The 27,565-nt window shown below is 34.4% G+C and overlaps 1 protein-coding gene across 2 annotated transcripts; it reads right to left on the minus strand.

Moving 5' to 3' along the window:
* Positions 1-22,534: 22,534 nt before the first annotated feature.
* On the minus strand, positions 22,535-27,048 carry LOC131027388 (transcription factor bHLH79). Of its 2 annotated transcripts, none has more exons than XM_057957425.2 (8): positions 25,634-27,048; positions 24,954-25,166; positions 24,565-24,630; positions 24,376-24,444; positions 24,226-24,297; positions 23,668-23,874; positions 23,219-23,312; positions 22,535-23,118 (listed from the first exon to the last, which is right to left on the minus strand). In XM_057957425.2, the coding sequence occupies exons 1-8, from the start codon at positions 26,111-26,113 to the stop codon at positions 23,081-23,083; spliced, it is 1,239 nt and encodes a 412-aa protein (XP_057813408.1). In that variant the 5' UTR covers positions 26,114-27,048; the 3' UTR covers positions 22,535-23,080. The 2 variants fall into 2 exon arrangements, with proteins under 2 accessions (XP_057813408.1, XP_057813406.1); XM_057957423.2 differs by having other exon boundaries at positions 24,954-25,169.
* Between the last annotated feature and the right edge of the window lie 517 nt (positions 27,049-27,565).

The raw sequence follows: 27,565 nt of genomic DNA on the forward strand, positions 1-27,565 counted from the left end.
TGTCTTTTCTACTACTGGCTTTTTGTTTTTGGCCAACTTTCCTTTCTATGGTTGCTCTATTTTGTTTTTCTGGTGGAATCTGATGACTATCTTTTGAATCTTTGATGTAAAGGGTTTCAGGGGCCCTTCAAAACCTGTTTTCCCTTAATAAAAAACATTTAACAAAAATTTATTTCTTCAAGGTCCTAGACCCTTTTCTCTGATGTGGCCAATTCTCTAGTGTCATAATATACTCTTATCTACAAGTAAGTTTGATTTAGAAGAAAATCGCCCTTAGGTACCCAAAAGCCATGACCACCTATTGAAGGTGAAACCCTCACCTCTTCCAACAAGGTATTCACAGATTTACTTTTTTTAAATTACTATTACATTCAATATAGTGTATAGATCCAACTTAAATAGTGTGCCAAATTTGAGACCTCTAGAAATCACCATAGCATCTCAAACTATTTTTTATCCTACATCAAAAAATACTACCTACACAACTACATCTAAATTACTTTTCTTGCTTATAACAAATTTTCAACTAGGACAAGGATATGCAACACACGATTAATTCTTTTTATTCTAGCATCAGGAATATTGATTTTAACTTTGCCATAGCCAACAATATCTAAATGAGAATAATCACTAAGTACACACCATACCTCCATTAAATTTTTCATATTTAGAAGACCAAACTCTATTAGAGCTCATATGAAAAGATGCCCCTAAGTCAATTTACCATGCATCATTACATGCATGAGTAGCCAAAGTTGCAATGAATGCATCACCATCATCCTTCTTGGACATAGAATCATAATCAAATTTCTTATTTTTCTTCTTCTTTTATCTTTGAACTCCTTATGGAGGTGTCCAAGTTTATTACAATTTCAACAAATAACTTTGGACTTCTAGGAGATTTGGATCTTCCCTTGGACAAGTTAGATTTATTACACTTCTCGTTCTTCTTTCCTTTTTCTTTAGGTCTTCCACAAACACTTAGGACCTCCTTAACATTTATGGATAACTTAATCCTCATCTCTTTAGAGATCAAAGAACCCACCACATCTTCAATCTTCAAAATAATTATTATTATCAATAGTCATAGCAAGAGAATCCCACAAATTAGGCATAGAATAAAGCAAAATTTGACATTTCTCCTCCTCATCCATATTGACACCAACAAATCCCAATTGAGCCACCAACATATTGAATGCTTCCAATTGGTTTTTATTTCTTCCACCCTCTTCCATTCTCAAGGAATACAATTTCTTCCTTAAGGAAATCTTGTTCGCTAAGGATTTGGTTTTATACATCTCACCAAGTTTATTACATAGTTTCTTTGCAAGAGACTCTTCATGCATAGAGTCTACCAAGAGTAACCTAATTAGACCCTTGTATTTATGATCCATAACATCATATTGAATAATTGTAGTAGGATTTGTAGGTCTAAATACATTCTCATAAATAACTTCCCATAGATCTCAATCTATTAATAAATCCCCCATCTTTAGCTTCCACATCTCAAATTATTTCTTGAAAATTTCTCCACCTCTATCCTCCTTGACGAACTTTCCATCTAAAAAATTGTACAACAAGATCATAAAGTATCTTCTGCACAAGCTCCCACTCAAATATGGATTAGTTTAAAAAAACCAAAAACCTACAACTAAAACCAAAGATGATCAAGCTATGATACCACTTGTAAGGAAGTTCAGGTCGCGAAACTTCCTACACTAATCTTGTGGGGAGGGTAATGCCAAAACTTTTTTAGATATTTACAATAATTAAAAAAATTAAACATAAATAACACAAATAGCATCCATACCATAACACAATGATTTATGTTGGGAAAACCTTTATGAGAGAAAAACGTCACACTATAAAATCCATCCAATATAATATTTAGAAATCAATAGATAACATACATGTAGAGAAAACTTCTCATAAGAGTATCACCTACCAGATATCTAGAGGCAACTCAACAACTAGAAGACTCTTACACACAACCCCAATCTCATGCATCTAATATATAGGAGATATAATACATGAAACCATCAAGTGGTATTACAAAACTATAAACTAAAACCATCCAATAAAGTGGTGCCCAACTTATTGATGGCAATATGTGTTGCCATTGTGATGGAATTGAATAGCACTGAGAAGGGGGTGAATCAGTGACACCAAAACAAACACTACTTCAAACACTAACCGGTAGATGAACTTAACCAAGCATTTAAACCAAATACATGCTATCCAAAATGAAATAACAACATCCACAATAAGTAAAACATCCACCATAACACAAGTGTTTATACATGGAAAACCCAAATAGGTAAAAATCACGGTGAGATGGAACTCACAAGTTAACTTTCTGCAGTAATAGATAATTGACTAGTTAAGGTCTTACAAAGTGCTTTGCTAGGAGTGAATCTTGTTAGATATCCCAAGCTTGATTAGAAGCTTATACCCTGTTAAGAGTACTACCCTATTAGGAGTAACCTCGTTGGAGGATTTGAGAATCCAAACTAATGGATCACCTTGTTAGAGCTTACTCGGTTAGGGGATTGGATTCTGTTGTAATGATTAGAAATCAACAAGAATGGTTTGATCTATTCTGAGTAGCACAATACTTACTTGATCAGATCATTCTAAGTACACTCAACACTACTCTTCATCTTAACACTTATCACTCTTCAACAAAATCTTTCACTCTTTATGCATATCATTATTCGCATAATCTCCTCTTCTATATCAGTTATTAGTTTCAAATGATTCACTAAGATGTCTTTAAATAGACATTCAAATCTTATATCGGCCTTAGGAAATCAAAACACAATTTCCTAGGTTCAGTGTATCGAGACAAGTAAACATAACTCATCACAAAAATGACCACCAAGAAAACAGTGCTGGTAACTCATCACAAAATCAAATATCGGTTAGAACAGTCAATACTGGTTGGAACAAAACATGTGAACCATTGTCCTAGAATCTTCCGCTTGATCTCCATCTTCATCTTCATCTTCATCTTCATTGGATGTCGACTTAATGTAACCATAGGTTATCTCTTTATGCACATACCGGTTGACATAGAGTACCGGTTAGAGATGAACCTTAAACATACCGGTTGACAGTGTAAACCAATTGAAGTTACACTAGTAGTTAATGTAATCATATGTGTGTGTGAGAGTGTTTCATCAATGACAACAAGTGATGAATACAATATAATCATCATCAAGCCAACACATTGATGTCTAAGAGTATGTGTGGTCCTTGATGATGTGTTCTTGATGATGGGAAGTTGTTATGTGGTTATTGATGTTGTTGTTGATGTCAATGGGGAGAGTGTTGGCAGTGTTGTCATTTGTTGTCAACCTGCAATTCATATTGGGTTGTCAGATATGTTTTGGTAAAATATGAGGAGATAGTTAGTATTGATTGCAATTGCTTTGGTTTGTAGATGTCCACCTTCTTGGTGTTTGATGTCTACATTCAGTATGATGTGTTGATGGTAATGAATGATAAGTTGTGGATTTGTAGCATGATAGTGATGGTTCAAATGTGTTGTCCTTGAACTTGACACTCATGTTCAGGCTAGTGTTGTTTTCAAAATGTTTGTAACATGATGATATGTGATATGCAAAAAAGAGAATTTAATGTCTAACCGGAAGAATGCTCCATATTTCTCTATAGTTGAGGATTTGGTCTTGCAAATTTGAACATGATGTTTATGCTCTATGGACATTGCACTACTGTCTTTTTAGGTTCTTGGTGTTGCAAATGAAGTGGCTAGTGATTTTTGTTTGTTGATAGTCTTGCTATTTGTCAAATGTAGATTTGATTGGTTTTCATTAGGTGGCTTAGGAGCATTGATGTCTCCCCCATGATCCAAGAGGATTGGGTTTAATTTTCACTTAGCATCAAGATTTGGAATTTTGTAACAAGAGGATCATTCAAGCTCTTGAGGGTAATTAATCTTGGGAATTTATAGTACAACATAAAAATGCTACTAGGAGACCAACTTAGAAGGAAATTGGCTTTCTCACCCTCCTTATAATGAAAGTGATTATCCATGTTCAAGGGATATTTATGATGAAAATTATTTCTTAAGTATGGAGTGCTATGAAACCTTGGTTTCTCTATAGTGGAATTGATTCTTGTAATGGTCTATCTATCAATCAAAAAATATTTGGTGGTTCTCTATTATATAGTGTCAAAATCATCCTATTGCAAAGACTCCTTTGGTTTGTGCTTCGAGACTTTTCAAAAAGGGGGTTAAAACCCTCCTTAATCTCTTTTCTAAGGTTACAAAATATATACTATATGAATACAAGGTTAGCTTTACATTCTAATTAGGATCATGAAAACTTTGATGTAGTTTTTAATGCCATCTTGGTTGATATTGTCGACACTCAAAATTGGTCATCACTCCTACGTCGCTAACCTAATTTCTAACATGTTTTCCATGTCACATTTGATTTTCATAATATGTTGACATTATGTCATTCTTCTAATTTAATTTTTCTATTTTCCTAATCATTTAAATCATTTCATTATTAATCATCCATTTCCTAACATTAATTGAATAATCTTTATTATTTGATTAAGTTCAATCCTACTTTAATTAAATGATTTTTAATATTTTATTAAATTCAATTTCATTTTTTCTCATAATAGAATAATTTCTTTAAATTATTTAATCAACTAATTATTTCATCATAATTAAATAAATTTTTATTTATTTAATAAAATCTTAATTACAATCTTCCAAAAATCAAGAATGGAAATAAATCTTTATTTGTTTTTATTTAATTAATTTAATTGCTAATTATCCTCATCCAAATTCAAAAATGGCAATAAATCAAGAAAATGATTTTAAAATTTAAAATAAATCATTATCCAATTTAAATAAATTATTTTCTCATATTCTCCCAATTTTCGAAACTAGAAAGTATGTTGTCATCTGATTTATATGATTTTCAAAAATCATTATCATATCTTCCTAAAAATTGAAAATGGAAGCAACCAATCAACTTTTGATTTTCTTGTGTTATCTTCTTAGAAAATATCTCTTTAATCTCAATTTAAAATTCAAAAAAGGAGATATGCCTAGTCAAAAACTATTTTATGCCATCTTTTTGAATCCATCTTGATTCTCCAATCTTGTCTTCAATCTTCTATAAATTTATCTATCTTTTTCATAATCAGGACCACATTTCAAGTATCCTTATGCTGTCAATTTCATCTCATCTTGCTTGCAACACTCTTGCTTTTTAGGTGGAATCCACAAATTTTGAAGGAAAAAGAAAAACAATGGAGGTCAAGGAAGGAGATTTTTACATGTGGTTTGTGCTTTTGTTTTCAAATCTTGTCTTTCCTTCTTTCATTGAATGTGTTAGGATTAATTTCTTAGCTTGTTATGTTTTGTGGTTACATAACTTAGGCTCTAATATGTTATTCCAAATTCCTAGTTACATTTTTTGGTGAACCCGACATGAACTAACAATCGTGCTAACATTTATGATGTTTTTTTGTTTTTTACGAGTTCTTGATTGCATGCAGGAACTAGGAGGTAGGTTTTAAAAGAGTTATGTGCCAGTTTTGAAGTGTTTTACATCTACGATAATAGTTTTGAGCCCAAATCTGCATCTCAAATTTAGTCTAATTAGGAGGTTTAAATCACTAGTTTGGACTAATTCTTTTCATTTGGGATTAAAATTAACATAAATTTGATTTTTATTTTGGTTAAAATTAACAAAAAATTGCATCTACTTTCATTGCATGGGTTAAAATTGAACACAATCTGCATTTTCACTCATCTGGTTTAAAAAGAATCCACAATCTGCATTTTTCAATTTTAGTTGTTTAGTTTAAATTTCAATCAATATTAGATTAAATAGGGGATCAAATTAACCACAATATTCATTTTTATTTTATAGATTGGTTAAAATGAACCCTGTAGCTTTAAAAAAAAAAAATTGCACGTCATTTTTTTTTTTAGCTTTTTTGAATGTCAACTTCCTTAACCTTTCTGCATGTTAGCTTTTTTAGCTTTTTTTATTGCATGTGATCTTTTTGAGTTGCATGTCATTTTTTTTTAAATTGCATGTCATCTTTTTAAGTTGCATGCCATTTATTTTAAGTTGTATGTTAGTTTTTTTTAGCTTTTTTGTTGCACGTTAGCCTTTTTAGTCACATGCCATCTTTTTTAGATTGCATGTCATTTTTTTTAACCTTTTTATTGCATGTCAACATTTTAGCTTAATTGCATATCTGTTTTTTTATTTGCATGTAGCTTTTTCCACTGCATGTCATTTTTCTCCACTTGCATGTTGTTTTTCTAATTTGCATGTAGCTTTTTTCATTACATGTCACTTTCTCTTTGCTTGCATGTTGCTTTTTAGTTGCATGTTGCCTTTTTGCCTATTTCTTTTTTTAGTTTGTATGTTTCTATTTTTCTTTTTGCTTGCATGTTATTTTTTTGCATATTGCTTTTTCTACTCAATTTAGAGGTTTTATGTGTTACTAATCATTTTGTGCAGCACTTTGGCATTTGTTGGAAGAAGGCAAACATTGAAACTATTGACATATTTGTGGCAGGATGTGGCCAAAGACATTTGAAACCATGTGTTTGTGATTTCTATCTTAGTTGCACACTTTGTTTTCTAAGGGATAAATGAACACCATGTGTGTCATGTTTGTTTTCTATTTGCTTCCATGTTTTAACCTTTAGATAGTGGGCCTGCCTCTCGATTTTTTCTAGTACCTTGACAAGAATTAATGAGAGGGAACAGCCCTAAGTAGTGACAGGGCTAAGGCCAAGCCTCTTCCAAACCACTATAAATAGCTGTGGCTACAACAAAAGTTGTAGACAATGAGTGTTGGAATGGCGTAGCGACAATTAAATTCATTGGATCTATGTCCACCTGAATGGATGTCCTGACTAAAAACCTTTGTGCTTAGAGACCAAAAACCTTCTAGCCATTGGTACAAGAGGTAGGACCTTTGATGTCATCTCACATTTTTACGGCTCATGGTAGAGATACAAAGTTGGCCATGGGGATTTTTCATGGGAACTGATGCTTGGCTGCCCTGGAGAAGTGAGTGTCATGGAGGGGAGCCAATGGGGTCAAGCATCTAAGTATCTTCTTTGAGTAGGCGTAGTTGGGAAACCAAGTGAGATCTAATGACTATTGTCCTTTCCAGCCATAGGATTTTTTGTTGAAGGTGCATAATTGTCAAAGTTCAAACAACATTCAAGTGTTAGGATAACTAGTGAACAACTAAGAGGGGGGCTGAATCAGTTGTTAAGAGATTATAACTTTTAATCCACAATACAACCTTAAACAAATCAAGTATCGATACAAACAGATGCCTGTAGGAACATATACCAATAAACAATACAACTTAACAATTAACCAGATAATCAATGCAAAGCAACCATACCACATAACACCATGATTTGTACGTGGAAAACTTGGAAAGGGAAAACCATGATGGGAAGCCTACCCACAGTTAGATGATACTTCTACAGAAAGTATGTGTTACAATGAGGGGCCTGCACTTGCAGGAAGGCACACTACCTAGAGCGTATTTCTCATTACAAAAAGAGTCTCATTGACTACAAAGAGGCTACAACCTTCTCAAAATAAATGGACAACAATCCAATAGAGTGAACTACTAGAAATAGCATCTACTATGCCTGATTACAGTCCCGATTAAGCTCAATATCAGAGGACTAAATCCTCTTCTGAAACCAATCTGATCACCAATGATCGATCAACTACTCTGCCTTAATGATATTATAATATTCGCACATTACATTCCTTGACCATGACCTTTTTAATAACCATGATGTTTTACAAAGAGTTTCTACCTCTTATTTATACAAACCCTAAGGCCTAAACCAATTAGGTCGGCCACCTAAAGATATTACAATAATATCATTACATAATCCCTTATTATAATGATTTTCCATGTCGACTTAAGACCAAAACAATAATAACAAATCCATAAAACATCTCGAATCATTCAGGTAACGTGTAGAGTACACGCTAGTATTATACCGGTCCATAACCTAGATAGGTATCAGACCTATTCTAGGTCCACCACGCCAAAGCAATGTCTTCAAGCAATTGAAGCACGATCAACAAACATCTTCAGTATCTTGAAATCCTTGAAGAAGCCGCACCAACACCAATTGTGCATCCTGTCATGATTTCTCAATGAAAGCTCTGTCAGTAAAGCCTTAAACCAATGTTGGTAAGGGTTTACCAGAGTACATGATAACATCCAATTACCAAGCCAATACCAATTGACCAGAACATTCTCATGGAGCATATAACTCATGAAATCCAATATACTTCACTAATCCAAACATGTCAGAAGTATCCAACAGATAATCTCTTATGTCGGTAACACTAGATCTTCTACCGGTAACCAAAACTTGTCTATCAGTACCCATTCATATCAACTAGTGTTGACATCAATGCAACACATAATCAATTCATCCATAATGCCAACAATATCCCCCTTTGGCATTGATGCCAACACTAGATGTGAAAAACATCTAAGTACCAAGAGATGCCAAACAAGTCTCCTTGTGGAAGACAACCAATCAATCAATAGCTCTCCCCCTGTGAATGATATCTCTGTAAGGTTCAGAATGATTTTTCACATTACTATCACTCCCCCCTTTGACACCAATGCAAGAAACCTAACAAAATATCAAAGCAATGATATAAACCTCTGAATCTCAAAGCTAACTACTCCCCCTGAGTAGTAGCACCACTCATTAGTGCCAGAATGAATAATGTTTCTGATAATACATGTCGGACTGATGACAAACTTCATCAATCAAGTCTCTGTCGAAGGGGTAGAAACCTCTAACCTATCTCTCAAATACTCTCTCAAATACTCAAATGATTCCTTAGACAACAGTTTAGTGAATATGTCTGCAATATGTTCTTTCGTGTTCACATAAACCAATTTGATTTCCTTTGCTTCTACCTTGTCTTTCAGAAAGTTATACTTTATTGAAATATGCTTAGTCTTAGAGTGAAATACCGGATTCTTAGACATGTCAATAGCTGCAGAGTTATCACAGTAGATAACTACTGCTTCACTACAATTTACCCTGATGTCCTTCAACATTTTCTTCATCCATAAAACTTGAGTGCAATTAGTTGCTGCTGCAACATACTCAGCTTCTGCAATAGATAAAGAAATGCATGACTGTTTTTTTCTTATCCATCAAACCAATTTCTTTCCAAGAAAGAAATCTCTACCAGAAGTTCTCTTCCTGTCATCAGTATCACCTGCCCAATCTAAGTCAGTATATGCACATAAAGTGAAATCATCATTTCTAGAATACCATAAACCATATTTTGTTGTTCCTTGCAAATATCAAAATATCCTCTTTACTACACATTCATGATTTTCTTTAGGATTACTTTGATATCTTGAAACAATACTTACTGCATTCATAATATTAGGTCTAGTCTAAGTTAGATATAGTAGACCACCAATCATAGATTTATACCTTGTTGGATTTAGCGGTGAAGAAGTATCCTTGATAGATAATTTCTCATTTGTAGCCATAGGAGTACTTACCGGTTTGGAATTCTCCATACCAAAATTTTTCAACAATTCCCTCACATATTTAGTTTGATAGATAAAAATGTCTTTGTTAGTTTGAGTAATCTACAAAACTAAGAAAAATTTCATCTCACCAATCATGGACATTTCAAATTCATTTTTCGTGTTGTTAGCAAATTCCATACACAATTTATCTTCTCCTCCAAAAATGATATCATCAACAAAAACTTCAATAATCAGAATATCATTATCAGTGATCTTATAATATAGATTACTATTAGCACTACCTTTAGTAAAACCAAGCTTCAAAAGATATTTATCCAACCTTGCATACCAAGCTCTAGAAGCCTGTTTCAAACCATATAAAGCTTTCTTCAATCTGTAAACCATGTCTTTGTCATTTGTCAGTGAAAACCCATCAGGTTGCTCAATCTAAACTTCTTCCTCAAGCTCACCATTCAAAAATGCACATTTAACATTCATTTCATAAACCTTATAGTTCTTATAAGCTGCATAGGCAAGAAATAGTCTAACAACTTCAATTCTAGCTATAGGTGCAAATGTCTCACCATAATCAATTCCTTCCATTTGAGAATATCTTTAACAAACCAATCTAGCCTTGTTTCTTATAACTTGACCATCCTCACTCAGTTTATTTCTAAAAACCCATTTAGTTCCAATAACATTCTTATTTTTTAGGTCGAGAAACTAAAGACCAAGTTTCATTCTTCTCTATTTGATCTAATTCATCTTCCATAGCCTTTAGCCAATGTCTATCCTTACAAGCTTCAATAATAGTTGCCGATTCAACTTGAGAAATAAGACATACCTCTTCATTTATCAATTTTCTTCTTGTCATTACTCCCTTGTTCCTATCTCCAATAATTTGATCTTCAGAATGATTTAATCTTACATACCTTGGAGTCTTTTGAACTTTAGATTCACCACTCTGATCATTAGTCACAGTTGAATTTTCTGATTGTGCTAGTGTAATTGTCCTAGGTGTAGATAGCTATGTCTCTTGATTCCATTTGTCTCACAATAACTGTTAAATTCATGACAAGTGAATTCACTGCCATGATCTAATCTTAGACATTTGATTTTCAATCCAGTTTCTCTTTCAACCTTCGCTTTAAAGATTTTGAATTTCTTAAAGGCTTTAGACTTCTCCCTTAGAAAAGTCACCCACATCATTCTAGAATAGTCATCAATAATCAACATGAAATACCTATCACCTTGAAAGCTTCTAGTCCTTGCTGGACCACATAAGTCAATGTCAATCAAATCGAGTACGTCATTAGATTTATCATGTATGCTCTTAAAATAACTTCTAACTTGCTTACCCAATTGACATTCCTTACATACCAGATTATGAGGCTTCACAATCTTAGGTATATCTCTGACTACCTTAGTTGAACTGATCTTAACAATACAATCGAAATTAACATGACACAACCTCTTATGCCATAGCCAACTCTCATCAATATGCGCAATCAAACATGTCTTATTACCAATGTTCAAGTGAAAGATGTTACTTCCTGTATGAATACCAGTTGCAATCTCCAAACAAGTCTTGTTAATGATTTTGCATTTTCTATCTTTAAACTAAAGTTGAAAACCCTTATCAACTAATTGACCAACACTCAAAAGATTATGCCTTAAACCTTCTACATAATAGACATTATCGGTGTTATGCTTGCCATCCAAAGAAATAATACCTCTACCTTTGATCATACATGTCTTGTCATCTCCAAATCTAACTTGACCACCATTGTATTCTTGCAGGGATAGACATTTCCCATTATCTCCAGTCATATGATGTGAGCATCCACTATCAATTACCCATTCATCCTTATCTTCAAATTTTGCTGCCAAGGCCTTCTCTTCATTTTTGATAGTCGTTTCTGGTTCATCTTCCTTCAAAGCATAGAACACCCATCCCTTTCCATTTCCATATCCACTAGCTGAGTCTTCTACCGGTTCATCTCCAGACTCATCAGTTACTCCTTCCTCATCTGCTATGTAGCAATGTTTGTTTTTCTTGAATCTGTATCTGTTCGGGTTAGGCTTAAAAGTTTTCTTAACTCTTTCCTCAAACCTTGCATTCATTTTAGGACATCTAGATGCAAAATGACCAATCTTATTACATGCAAAACATTTAAAAGGTGCTTTTCCTTCATACTTACTTCCAGTTGGACCTTTAGGTACTCTTCTAGAAAATAAGGCTTCAAGTTGTTCAAGCTCTTCATCTTATTTCCTCATGTCTTCCAATTATTTTGCATATAGGGCTCTCCAATCACTTTTGCTAGTAGATGTTGATGATGATGCATGAAAAGAAGGTTCAGAATTTACAACTCCAGAAGATCCAAATTCTTCAAGCTCAAAAGCAGATAATTTCTCAATCAGAATGTCTCTGTTGACTGAAGTGTTTGCCATTGTTCTTAACTCATTAATTGTAGTTGCATTCATCTTGTAAGTCAGTGGAAGGGCTCTCAAGACTTTGGAAACTATTTCATCTTCACTTAGAAATCCTCCACAACATTGAATTCCCATAACAATCTCATTTACTCTTTCCATAAATACAACAATTCTTTCACTTTTTTCCATTTTCAGGTTTTCATACCTTACCCAGTAACCATCAAGTTTAGCAATTTTGATAGTAGGGTCACCTTCATTTAGAGTTTTCAATTTGTCCCATATAACCTTAGTCGATTATTTGTCAGTCAATCCCATGATCTGTTGATCAGTAAGTTCACACAAGAGGGCTTCTCTAGCTCTGCAATCATTTTCAATATTCTTGTCCAGGTCTATAGGAGCAGGATTGCTAGATGTCAGATCATAAGGTGTGTATCCTTTCTAGTGATCTCCCAAATATCCTTGCCAAGACATCTAAGATGAGTCTCCATTCAAATTTTCCATATCCCATAATTTGTTCCATCAAGCTTAGGGATTTCTCTTCTAAAAATAGTTGTTGGTGGATTAGAAGTATTAGGTGCCATAGGATCTACCTCAAGCGGTTAAGCTTCTACAAAAGAGGACCAAAGATCTTATACCAATTGTTAGGATAACTAGTGAACAACTGAGAGGGGGGGTGAATCAGTTGTTAACAGATTATAACTTTTAATCAACAATACAACCTTAAACAAATCAAGTATTGATACAGACAGATGCCGGCATGAACAAATACCAGTAAACAATACAACTTAACAATTAACCAGATAATCAATGCAAAGTAACCATACCACATAACACCATGATTTGTATGTGGAAAACTTGAAAAGGGAAAAACCATGGTGGGAAGCCTACCCACAGTCAGATGATACTTTTGCAGAATGTATGTGTTACAATGAGGAGCCTGGACTTGCAGTAAGGCACACTAAGTGTACTGCTCATTACAAAAAGAGTCTCACTGACTACAGAGAGGCTACAACCTTCTCAAGATAAATGGACAATAATCCAATAGAGTGAACTGCTGGAAATAGCATCTACTATGCCCGATTACAGTCTCGGTTAAGCTTAATGTCGGAGGACTAAATCCTCTTCTGAAACCTATCCGATCACCAATGATCGATCAACTCCTCTACCTAAATGATATTACAATATTCACACATTACATTCCTTGATCATGACCTTTCCAATAACCATGATGCTTTACAAAGAGTTTCTACCTCTTATTTATACAAACCCTAAGGCCTAAACCAATTAGGTCGGCCACCTAAAGATATTACAGTAATATCATTACATAATCCCTTATTACAATGATATGCCATGTCACCTTAAGACCAAAACAATAATAAAAAATCCATAAAACATCTCAAATCATCCAGGTAACATGTAGAGTACACGCTAGCATGATATAGGTCCATAACCTAGATAGGTACCGGACCTACTATGGGACCACCACTCCAAAGCAATGTCTTCAAGCAATTGAAGCACAATCAACGAATATCTTCAACATCCTGAAATCCTCAAAGAAGCTGCACCAACACCAATTGTGCATCCTATCATGATTCCTCAATGAAAGCTCTGTCGATAAAGCCTTAAACCAGTGCCAATAAGGGTTTACCAGAGTGCATGATAACATCCAATTACCAATCCAATACCAATTGACCAGAACATGCTCATGGAGCATACAACTCATGAAATCCAATATACTTCACTGATCCAAACATGTCGGAAGTGTCCAATAGATAATCTCTTATGCTGGTAACACTAGATCTTCTACCGGTAACCATCCATATGAGCTAGTGCTGACATCAATGACAAAACATCAATGCAACACATAATCAATTCATCAATAATGCCAACATCAACAAGTCAAAAATAAGTTTCAATTGTCTAAACAAGATTCAAACAAAGTCAACCTTGGTCCAAAGAACTTCAAAATATTCATCCAACAATTTGGAAAAATTTAATCAACATGGCTTGTCAAAAGATTGGGTATCCTTGTTTCAACACTCATGTCACTTAGGGCTAGGTTTTGCATATTCCAACTTAGGTCTTAGGAGATACTATCATCTTCCTTCATTTTAATCCATTTCATTTGCAGTGTTCTCATTTTGCACTTAGGTTTAAAATCATTTTCCTAAGTCTTCATTTCATTATCATCATTCCAACATTAGGTCTTGTCTTAGGTTGCACTTTGCATTTCCAAAGTCATTGGTCTTCACATATCTCTATCACATTATCTTTGTCATTGCATAGTCTAAACCCTAGGTCTTTTCTTAGGTTGACATTGTCAAATATTTCCATTCATATCCTTGGTTCATATCATTTTGTCATATCATATCATATCTTGAGAACATATCATATCCTTAGGTCATTGTCATTATCATTGGCCTCTTGAATTTAGTCTCAAAATTAGGTTTTTCAAACTTGCAAATTCAAAAATTTAGATTAAACCCTAAGTTATTGTTAGGGATTCTTGATCTTGTCCAACATTTGTCCTTTTGTCATTATCATTTTGTCAAACCTAGCTTAGTATCCAAGCGTATAGGTGAGACATTGTCAATTTGTCCTATTTTCATTTTGTCCTTTCTCCTCTTAAAGTCTTGACTTCATTTAAATTTTATAAGGGTCACATCTTTAGGTTTTCATTCTAAGAGTTTGTCCAAACCTCAAAAAAAACAAAAAAACATAGATTGCATTTGTGTCCTAGATTGCATGATCATTCCCTAAGACTGCATTTAGTTGCATACCATCATCACTCCAAAAATTCAAAGGGTACAAAAACATTTAGTTGCATTGTCAATCACCTAGGTTGCATTAGTTTCATACATCATTCCTAAATTCAAAAATCCCAAAAATACTGCATAGTGACATGTCTATTGAAGCAAGGTTCCAAACTCCTATGATGCAACAAAGTTTGACATATCAAACGATGATTGGTCCAATGAACAACACAATGCAATCAAGGTTTGATCCAATGAAATCACAATTCTATCCAAGCCAACAACAAAGCAACATTGATCAAACTTTTTACAACGAAACAAGTGTCCAAATTCGACAATAGGAGGAAAAACTAGCTCGAGAAAAAGAGATCTTGGAACAAAAAGTGAAAAGCCATGAAAATATTAGGTCCCAAACATCCAAACTTTTTCAAAAATTTCAAGGTCCAAATCCAAATATTGAGCCCATTGATGTAAAATATCTCATCGAAGGATCAGATATACCAACTCTCCTCACACAAATAGAAATGATGAAACAATTTCAAGCAAACAACACAAATTGTAACCATGTTCCAAATCAAGTTTCATTCAACCAAATCTGAAGTCAAACCTCATTTGAACAAACTTGATTCAATCAAACTTTGGATCAACAACCAATCATCCAACAACAAGCAATCATCCAACCAACACAACATATCCAACATTTTCAACCAGCACAACCAATAGTTCAACATATCCAACATTTTCAATCAACACAACCAATCATCCAACATACACAACCAATGGTCCAACATATTCAATCAACACAACCAATGGTGCAATTTCAAAAATTTGTCCAACCAAACACACAATGCTAACAAATGGTTCAACCAACTATCAAGTATCAACACCAAGTTCAGTCAACAAATCAATATCAACACTTACAACCAACAGTTCAAAAACAAAAGTTGCAACATAAACCAAGACAAATTTCAAACATGATACACCAATTAAACCCAATTCAAAATCAAAACATCACACCAAACCAGAACCAAGTCACTTTCAAACAAGTTCAAAATCCAAACCTGATCATGTCAAAACCTCACAAGGATTCAAATATGTCTGCAAAGAAAAATGGCTCTATTACAAATCTCTTAAAGAGAGTCCTAAGTGATTTTTCCGAGAAAGATCAAAATCATATGCTCATGTCTAGCAACGACTCATCATCCCTGCATGAACAAATTGACTTTCTAGTGGCCTCTATTCCTACACCTTTTGAAGCTTCACAAGAACCTCTCATATCATCTCCTAAACCTTCACAAGAGCAATTTCCACCATCACCTCCAAATGATACATCAAATAATACATCCTCCCAAGGGTTGTCTACCATAGATGCTAATCAATGTCTTTATACAAATCCCTTGTACTATTTGGAAATGCAAGATTTAATGCCATCATATGGTTCTCTTTTAGAGATTCTATTCAAAGTCCATCTCCCTCATGTCAAAGCATTTGTCCCTTGCCAAAATCCCCCATGCATATCCAAATTCCAACCCCATGTCAAGAGGATAATTTAGAGCACGAAGAAATGGGTCCTAAAGAAAATCAAGATCAAGATCCTAAAGCCTTATCATCCCATCCAATTGTTGACCAAGATCCAATCTCCCCAGAAACTCACGATGATTCCCTTATTCCTGTCCATCCTATCCAAAGTCCTATTGGCATTCCACCTCCTAACAAATATCAAGGTATCCCAGTCCATCCTATCCAAAATGATCCCCTTCCATTTTATGAACAAAATGTCCTTTCAAATCCCATTGACATTCCACTTTCTAAGAAAGATCAAGACATCTTTCCTAACGATTCTGTTGAAATCCAAGAGCAAAGAACCTTTAAAAAGGAATCCTATGATCTTCCTCCTTGTCAAGATCAAATTATCCCTTTAAATCCCCCACAAGATCCCTTTGTTCCTCTATCTCATTGTCCTAATCCTACATATCCACTCCAAGATCTCATTTCTTTTGATGATCCCATTATTTCTCCCATTCCATCTCTTTAAGAGCCTGTCATTGATCCATGTCCACTACACAATCCTAGTCCCCCTCATGATTCTAACTTGTCAGTGCAAGATGTTCATGAACCCCCGACATTCACAATTGGTTCTTCCACTTTGGTTCAATCTGATCCACTTCATGATCTTATTATTTCTCTCATATCATATCCACCCCATAATGGACTCGTGTCTTCTTCGAAAAGAAAAGAGTATCCTACAAGTCAAGATATTCATAAAGGCAAAGGGGTAGACCTTCTCAAGAAAAAAACCCTCCATGTTAAAGAAAATATTAATGGTCATGGCCTCAATGGCATTCCTCAAGATGTTGGTATCCCTACAAAACCTGTCCAAATATATGCCTTCCCCTTCATCCCTTCCATCCATTTTAGGTCCTTATATTCCTTCATCCCCTATTCAAGGTTAGCAAAGGCACACATCTTTGAGAACCTTCCAATCATCCAAAAGACCTTCATATCATTCATATCCATCCATACATTCCTTTCCCTCTCCAAGAAATTTGGATGCCAAGCATAAACGGTCTAAGTCCAACAATCCACATATAGTCAAGGATGAACATGTCCAGTCTAATTGACATGTCAAAACAAAGAAAAATATGATCTAAAAAGAAAAAGAAATGTCCAAAAGGCCACAAAGGCCCACTGAGAAAAATAAAGAAAAGTCAAAATATATATGGGTTCCTAAATCCCTTGTGCAAGCTATGTGTTTCAAAGAACAAAAAAAGCATGACAAATCCAAAACAATGTGGGGTCCTAAGCAGCTCCTTGAAGTACAAAAAAAAAATCCAACTTGGCATCCAAAATTGCTATTCCTCCATCACCTCCATCCATTTCGAGTCCTTATGTCCCAAAATCACCATCCTTTCCTCCATCAAAATCTCCAAATCCAAAATCTACTCCACCACCCCTCAAAGTGTGTGTCCATGTTGATCTTGCCTAAATTCCCATCCACTCAAAACAAAATCTTCCTCCACCCCCTCCACTATCCAACACCACTTTTCCATCCTTTCATCCATCCTTTCCAATGCTTTGCATAAATCCTTGCCTTAGTCCCATTTCATGTCCATGTCATTATCCTGCCAACATCTTTGAGCATACTTTTAAAAGTCATGGTTCATTTTTTGGGGGGTTACTATCTAAGTAACAAGATGCTTGAGTCCTTCCACATCCTATCATGTGTCCATTTTCTTCCAAAAAGTCAAAATGCCAAAAAAAAAAAGAAAAAAATTTGAAAGAAAAAAAACGAAAAAAGGAAAAAGAAAAAATAAAGAAAAATAATTTGTCCATTGGTGAAAACCTGGCAAAGAGGCGCCTTGGGCAAGTACCATGATGAAAACCTAGCAAACAAGTGTCATGCGTAATCCATGAACTTCTTGCATACCATACTTGGGGGCATGTTTTGTCCATCTTGTCCTATCGTACCCCTATCATACCCTCATGTCCATATTCCCTTTTCCAACTTTGATCTTGAAAAGGCTGATGATCTTTATGATCATCATATATCCTATTCACAACTTTCAGTCTATCATAGCTTCTGGTCTTTATCCATTTGCTTATTATAACCTTTTGTCCATATTCCTTGGCTTATTACAACCAACTACCACTATCCCTTAGTCTATCACAACCTTCAATTCATATCCCTTATCCATTTTTTATCTTGCTTTTCCTATCCATATCCTATCATTGTCCATACACTCGTCCCTTGATCTTGATCTGACATAAGGATGTAAAATACAAAACATGGATTCAAAAACCTCTTGAAATGTCCCTCATGCTGTGTCATTTGATTTGCATTGTCATATCCAATCCATTATTGCATCGCGTGATAGCCCTTGGAAGTTGAGTTCACTTTGTCTCCATGATAAATAGCCTCTGTGTTCCTTCTATCAACCAAAATTTTAGCAAGCTTGTTTATCCATTTGTCACATTCCTTGTCATGCTAGACACTAGGGGCAAATTAATCAAATAATGTCCTTAAAAAATCCTAAAAACCAAATAAAGTCCTAAAAAAATTCCAAAAATTGTAAAACCATTCTGAAATAATAAAAAACATTCGAAAAATGTCCTGAAATAATCCAAAAATATTGTAAAATGTCCTAAAAAAAAGGAATAAAAAAATCAAATATATTCAAAAATACTAAAAATTGGAAAACATCAAAATCCAAAAACAATCATTTTCATTCCGCCAATAAATTGCCTTTTTGGTACATAGACAAACATTTGTGTAGACAACAAATAGATAACACATAAAACATTGTGCTTCGCAAATCATGCATCAATAGACGAACTGTTCAACCAACCAAGCATTCAAACTGATCAAACTTGTCTTATCAACCATATCATCAGCCATTGTCAACATTATCATGGGTCTTATACAAGGTGTGGTATACTTGAAGCCAGATTGTGTCCTATCTTAGACGAGGTATTGCATTCCCTGAAACCAGATACCATGATCATCCTATCATCAAATAAACATGATCACTTTTGACAACAAGATTAGAATGGTGCTTGACTTGTTTGGATTTGTGAATCTTATTTTTCATTGATTTATCTTCGATCATGTTCATATGCTGCTCGATGATGTCACTAAGTGATTTAGAGTGGTTGGGATGGCTCATGGTCTTTTGCTTTTGTCTTCTGTTTGTGGGGTGGTTCATATCATTCTGGGGCATGTCTTAGGATGGTTGAACCATTCCTTGTTTGTAATTTATCCGTTTTACGCAAAGGGATTGCATTATCACCCTGGCCTTCATTGCCATGGTGCACCGCATCCGTTTTACCATATCAAATAAAGGATCTCACCTACTAGTTGCATTTGTGAAAGCAAGATTTCCCCATATTAATCATTCTTCGCTTCTCGCTTGCATTGCTTCTGGCTAACATTTCTTCTATCCCATGAATCCTTTTATCTATTCATCAAGTCGATCATTATCATTCTCTCTATACTAGCTTATCAATCAAGAATTTCTTTATTTGATATTAATCACCCCTTTTCTACAATCCCTTAACATTCTTCCCTTCTTATTAACATTTTTCTCCTTCATCATATTTTCTCTTTCTAACATTTCTTCTCTTCTTTTAAGAGATGATTCATTTCTTTCATCCATCAACAATCTCTTGAGGGGGCATCCTACCTCCATCCCTTAGTTTGCTAGGGCATGACTTTATTTTTGAATTTTCTTTGAAACAACGCTCATAATCACATTGTCTCAAAGAGGGACAAAATGTAGACACTCAAAATTGGTCATCACTCCTGCGTCGCTAACCTAATTTCTAACATGTCTTCCATGTCACATTTGATTTTCATAATATGTTGACATTATGTCATTCTTCTAATTTATATTTTCTATTTTCCTAATCATTTAAATCATTTCATTATTAATCATTCATTTCCTAACATTAATTGAATAATCTTTATTATTTGATTAAGTTCAATCCTACTTTAATTAAATAATTTTTATTATTTAATTTTAGATAATTATTTCATCATAATTAAATAAATTTTTATTTATTTAATAAAATCTTAAATAATTAAATAATTTTTTATTTATTTAACAAAATCTTAATTATCTTCTTCCAAAAATCAAGAACGGAAACAAATCTTTATTTGTTTTTATTTAATTAATTTAATTTCTAATTATCCTCATCCAGATTCAAAAATGGCAATAAATCATGAAAATGATTTTAAAAATTAAAACAAATCATTATCCAATTTAAATAAATTTTTTTCTCATATTCTCCCAATTTTCAAAAATGGAAGGTATGTTGTCATTTAATTTATATGATTCTCAAAAATCATTATCATATCTTCCTAAAAATTGAAAATGGAAGTAACTAGTCAACTTCTGATTTTCTTGTTTTATCTTCATGGAAAATATCTCTTTAATCTCAATTTAAAATTTGAAAAAGGAGATATGCCTAGTCAAAAGCTACTTTATGCCATCTTTTTGAATCCATCTTGATTCTCCAATCTTGTCTTCAATCTTCTATAAATTTATCTATCTTTTCCATAATCAGGACCACATTTCAAGTATCCTTATGTAGTCAATTTCATCTCATCTTGCTTGCAACACACTTGCTTTGTAGGTGGAATCCACAAATTTGAAGGAGAAAGAAAAACAATGGAGGTCAAGGAAGGAGATTTTTACATGTGGTTTGTGCTTTTGTTTTGAAATCTTGTCTTTCCTTCTTTCATTGAATGTATTAGGATTAATTTCTTAGCTTGTTATGTTTTGTGGTTAGATATCTTAGGCTCTAATATGTTATTCCAAATTCCTAGTTACAGATATGATTCATTAAATTGGTGTTTAATCGAGCAAATCTTGGTGGAAGGACTAAAAGTGGCATCCAAATACTACATTTCAAAATTATAAGCCTTGTAAAGGCTATTATTGATTATCTCTTCATTTTCTCATGGTGCCTACTTTGAATCAAAGATGGCATTTATAGTCTTTATTATCAATTTAGCAATGCATATTTCACATGATTTGGTCAACTATGCTTAAACCAAAGTTGGTTCTGTTTGCCTCATGTATTCTTTTCCAAGGTGTCCACAATGGTGTCAAGTTAACCCATTTGAGAAAGTCAAATCTTCAATTCCCTTTTTGTGGTCATCAAAAAAATTTCAAACATTTTTTATGATTCCCAAAGCTCAAGATACTTGGACCTATATTCATGAATTATTGAAGTTTTTATTTTTTCTTGACATATGGTGTTATTAGGGGATTAGCCTTGCATTCTTGCTTCTAGGGTAGAAATTATTTTTAACATATGGAAAGTTAAAAAAATCTACTATTTTTTTTATAATATATTGTACTACTAATCACAATTTCTTGCTTACAATAAAGCTAAATAAAGTTACCCTTGAGATTGCTCACTTAAAATTTTTGTTAGATCATTAGGGCAATACATGTGCTAATGCTATGGTTCCTCCAATTCCCACCTCTTCTCAAGGCCAAACTCCATCTTGAGGGCATTGTCAAGGATGCAGTCACTCAACTTGTGGTAATTAGGATGCTCACTCTCAAGATTCCCCTCTATAAGCAAAGATCATGCTCAACAAGGTTGATTGTGGCATATTGCTCACTACTTTGTTCCCCCCCACTTCATGGTGTTTGGTATATAGGATGGATTGAATCCAACAAATTTCCTTGTCTAGCTCTTGGCATTTCTCTTGCTTGTGTGACTAATGAAGATAAACAACAAGATGTTAAAGATGACAATGATGGTTAGGATCCTCCCATGGACAATTCTGACATTGTTGACGTATGGTGTAGGTCGAGGATTCGGATTCTCATCATTATCCTTTTGCTCTTACTCTTACCACTTAGTAGTTTATGTTTATTGTTGTTATGTCTTATGTTTTTATCGTCAAGTTATAACCCAATATGAATTTCTAATGTGGGACTTTCCACCCACTTTTTTATAAATAGATGTAACATTATTTTATAAATGACAATTTAGACACAATTCATAAAAAATCAACCTAAATTAAATAAATAAAATATAAAATATACTAATTTTGGTTCAAACCAAGACATTAAGCCCTTGTTTGGCATGCCCATTTTGATTGATTGAGTCGATTGAATGATTTGTTTTAAATTGAAAATCTAAGTTAAAAGGTGTTATGGGTCCTAGTTTTTCTTAGTTCAATTTTGCCTTTTTTCAGGCATTAATATCATTATTTTCAAATTTCAAAGAAAATTAATAAATTTTATAAAATTATTATAAAAATTACACATTCAAAGTAAAAAGCAATAAGCTTTTTATATATGTCACTGCAAGTCACCAATTTAAAGGGAAAGTCATATAGTCACACATGGTTTTTACAGCGACTCTTGATGATACAGGTGAATAAAGAGTTTTTGTTGGAATTGCCATTCCACAAAATGAGATCACTTATATATGTCTACTCAGGTTAACAAATGCCTGTACCTCTGTATTGTACGAATGGTGATCATTTGCACCACTTATAGAATAAATTAGTCTAACATCCAAAATTACACATTTGTTGCTAAACTTGCTGTAGAGGCGATCTCTGGATTAAGATAGATCTTGTATTGATCATCCATCTGGCTGGTTCCCAAAGATTTTGTTGGGATTTTACCTCTGCCTGGATTGATTGATGAAGTGACCCATATTTGAAGAGATCAAAACAGCCATGATCTAATGTGATGATAACTATAGAAAATCTCATTCTCATCTCTTTTGGATTGGACAGATAGTGAGAAATGGAAAATCGGAGATAAAGTTCCTCAAGACAAGTCAACATCAGCTAACTGCTGTTAATATTCAATATTCCTGTAGCTTGTACTGAAAGACCCTGCCAACAAAATCAAAAGTCTCAATATAAAACCTCTGTATTGTAGATCAAGAAATGTGAATGGACACCCAATTACTCAAATTCAGAAATGTGTACATACCCTGAAATCTTTGAGGTGTGAAAGGAAGTTGAATATTTTGCCCAAGCCCTAATTGAACAACACTTTGTAGTTCATCATCCCATAGATTTGGTATCTGAAAGCATTCTAGGTTAGAAAAGGTTCAGATGATATCTAGTTATGTGCCTCTATGCCTTCTAGAAGGACTATACTAATACATGTATGAAGAAATGCATTTTGAACAACATGGTTGTAATAGTTGGCATTAATTTTCCACAGTCCATTGGTTTAAGAGTTTAAGATTCAAAAGCTTCAGGTTTACACCGTGTCTGCTTTTTTTTTCGACATTTTGGATCACACTCGATGGTCCATCATCAGGAAGAGGAAAGTGAACAGAGGAAAGTGATCCAAAATGTTGAACAAAAAAAGCAGACAGTGTAAACCAGAAGCTCTTGCATCTTAAACATGGTTGTACTGAAGTGATATGGTACCTGAGAATTGGCATCTCCACAGCCTTCAGCAGGGGCCAAATGCTCATTAATTGTCTTTTTCAGTGCCTGTTCTCTGGTATTTCCCAGACTAGGTTCCACTATATTGCAGGACAAGCCTGTTTGCATTTGTGTCCACTCTGAGTGGGGAAATTGTGGATATGTAAGTGCAGAATCAGAAGCAAATGGCATACTTGATGGTTCATGCATCTGGAATAAGCAACAAGATGCAAACATTAAACTTCATCCACTATTTACTTTTATAATAAATTGTAGGGATACAACATCAATAAGAGGTTAGAACAAAATTCACATGGCTTTGTATCAATATTATCTCAACTACTAACACAAACACTTTTCATAACTGCTCAGCAGAGACACCAGAACACTGCATTTTAACCTCTATGAAAGTCCATATCACAATGCATTTTCTGACTACATGTAAACTACTTTTAAGATCAAGCTGCAAATCGTTGAAGCCTAAGTTCTGAGGATGCAAATTGGTTTGTTTGACACAAGGAGAAAAAATACTACAGTAATGAAAGCCATCTTTAAACTCACATCTTTGGAAATAAATCTCTCCATGTTGAAGTCCAGTCTTGGATTAACAGCTTCTAGCTTCATAGATAGAAACTGTGGAAAATAAGAAGAAGTTAATCGTGATAAAAATTGAAGTTTGAAGATTAAATTTCAGATGTTTCTAGATCTCACCTCAACTTGATGCTGCAGTGATTGGACATAGTTAATTATCTCATCTAACATCACTGCTTTACCGGTTATCTGCAGACAAAAACAAATCTTCCTTTAGTTCTAACTTCAACATGCCAACTGCCAAACCATTTGATCCTCTATCAAGCAGAATTAAAACTCAGAAGTGAAAAGATTTCTAGCCTTGACTACCTTATTACAACCTGGAACAAGATCTTGCAACAGCTTCATACGTTCACTGATCTTTTCTCTTCTGACCTGTAATTCAGAGCATAGACAGAATTTCTTTTGTTTTCAGGTTTTTATAATGATTAATTGGATCAGTGATCTAGATAATATAGATGCATAGTTATCACTTATCAGCAAATTAATTTTAGTGATTATAGTGGCAGTGCACTTTGAAGTGTTAAACTCTAAAGACTTTAGATGCAATTCAGCATTTTACCCTGTTCTTCAAATCTTGGGTTCACAATGTTTTTAATGTTTTTGTTTCCACTGGGAAGAGAACAATGAAAAAGAATAACCATGAATATCCTTCCCAACAAAATCCTTCCTAATTATGCGGCAAAAAGGAAACTTACCCTCTCTGCAAGGCTGTGGCTGTCAGTAGCTTGGCCTCTCCTTGCTCTTACATGTATGTAGTCTTTAGGTGCCTCAGATGGTTTGCTATTTTGTTGAGAATCTTTTCGATTCATTTCGGGTTCACTACCGTTGGCTCCTAATTCACCCTCAGATTTCAAATCAGGCTTTTCATTTGTACCTTCTGCAATTTTAGAGCGTTTGCCTTTGGATTCCTTCTGTCAGAAAGTGATTAAACCACTGTTAGAATGATCTAGCATGTCTGGAGGTAATAAGACATGAAAAAATAAAAATCTCAATAAGAAGTCATCTCAATAAGAAGTCATCTACCTCAAATTGACCCAGAGAAATTACTCGATACAATACAAAGGTTTCAAGCTAAAAAATATGGCAGAGCATTGTGCGATTTAAGGTTCTTGTGTGAGTGCATGCAAGATGAGTTCATAGATTCACACTTAACGGACCTAAGTCTAGTTCTATACTGGGATGAGAACCTCTACGAAACAATTTAGGAAATTAGTGTTGTGAAAATAGGTAATGGCTATCCAGTCATTAGGATGACTCATGACCTCTGTAAAAAGTTATATAGCATCTATGTACCAATGATACGCTGAAATAAAAATATGAAATAGAAACACACAAACATTAGTTGTACTGAAGAGGAGAAAACAAATAAACTCACCTCTGTATTTTCACCAGGACAAGGACCGATGGATAGGTCCCCTCTTGCTTTATCATTTGGCAAGATTTTTCTTTTCCTTGCACAGATTTTAGACCGTGGATCAGCGTTACTCTGCTCAGAACTTGAGGATTCTTCTGCAGAAACATTGCCTTTAGATAGACTGATGGGGCTGAAGAAATTAGAAGTCGGTGACTGTTCAGAAGCCAACTTCACATTTTGCAAACTGTTTTCTCTGCTGGAATAGTCTAGGCTATGCAGGGAGAATGGTAAGAGCTCATCCAAACCATAAGAGGAATTAACATGTCTAAGAAAGCCTTCTGTTGGCGCTGCTGCTGCTGTTGGCTGTGGTGGTGTCTGGCTCATTTTCATGGCATAATTGGCAGCAATTCCAGTCTGCCAAGTAGATGCTGGGTAATCCAGTGATGAATTATAATTAGCGGGTTCATCAAACACATAATTGCCATTACCTTGCAATGCCATAGCTATTCAATTCTTATCCTTAAAGGCTTATACCCAATTCAAAACAGTGCCAATAATGTTATCATAATAATCCAAATCACCCACTTCAATAGAACTCAATTGTGCCCCTTTTCCAATAGGTTAGATTGACACAATGCTGTTGCAGGGAAACACCCAAATACAAATTACAACAGAATATGGCATAATAGGCATAGTTACAGATTTAAAGATTCAGACTGCATTACTTCACATTGCTCAAGATGGAATGCTCATCTGCCTTTTTTATGAGCTTTTCGCCCCTCTACAAGAAAGAAGAAGACAAGAGTGAATAGGAGAATTGCAACTTTCTGTATCAGAATGAATGAATCAGAGAATTGGGATTGCACGAACGACTAAGTAGAGAGTAGAGACAGGGTCATATCATTCCAAACTTCCAAGCTGAATGATTGATTTGACTGCTTAACAATCTCAACTTCCTACCCTTTTCCCCGATTAAGCCTTTTCTATTACTTTTGCACACATTCCCTTTCCACGGCTTTCTACTATTGGGCCCCGGTCACATCTCCAACCGGTCAGGCATTGCTTTCAATTCCTTCTGAAAAGTGCTTAACCTACAAACAGAAGCGTGTTCTTCGGAAAGTAAGCCGTGACAATTGTATTCTTAAATTTCCATGACAGACCATTCTACGATGGAATTTGGATCGGACAATGTAACTGGTACACGGAACATCATTTTATAGGTAATGGGTACGATCTAAAACAAATTTGATAGCCTACTTTTACTGTCAATTAAACTTTTCATGACTGTTTTACAGCCATTGAAATGATTCGATCTGGAACATACGGTCCTCTGTAAATTTTGACGGCCATCAAATTTACCTCACCAGAAATTGAGAGTAGGAGCAGATACCCTTATCACAGATTCATATCTTCTAGGTTGTACAATTTAAATTTCACATTAACTATCCATTGAACAATGAGTGCTAAGGACACTTTGACTTTATGGCGTCAGTGTTGTATGCCGGTTAAAACTGAGCGGTGGGCAAGCGGCGCCCATTGGATTTCACTCAACCTAAGCAAACCACACAAAAGAACGTATAAGATAAGAAGTCTTATATTATCTCTCCTTTTACCCTTGTTATCTTTTTTTCTTTAAAATATCCGTTGCTTTCTGCTTAATTCAATGAGCTTTAGTTTATAAACAAAATTTAGGCAAACCTATGATTCTTTTTATTGATTTAGCTTGAGGGGTTTGGATTAAATTTTACTTTTTTAGGATTTTATATTATGTACAAGTTTTTTTGTTATTTGATTTGAGAGCATGAGTATATCTCTTTGTTTAATAGTCAAAGACTGAAGGGTATCTATTCTCCTATATTTGTTTGCGACGCAATCATAACTTCGTTCCTTATATCGTACCTCTTTTGAATCTTAGTTGATGGTATAATTTGTTAGGATTCCCACAGATACTGA

This window comes from Cryptomeria japonica, chromosome 1 (assembly GCF_030272615.1).
Source record: "Cryptomeria japonica chromosome 1, Sugi_1.0, whole genome shotgun sequence".
NCBI classification, from domain to species: Eukaryota; Viridiplantae; Streptophyta; class Pinopsida; order Cupressales; family Cupressaceae; genus Cryptomeria; species Cryptomeria japonica.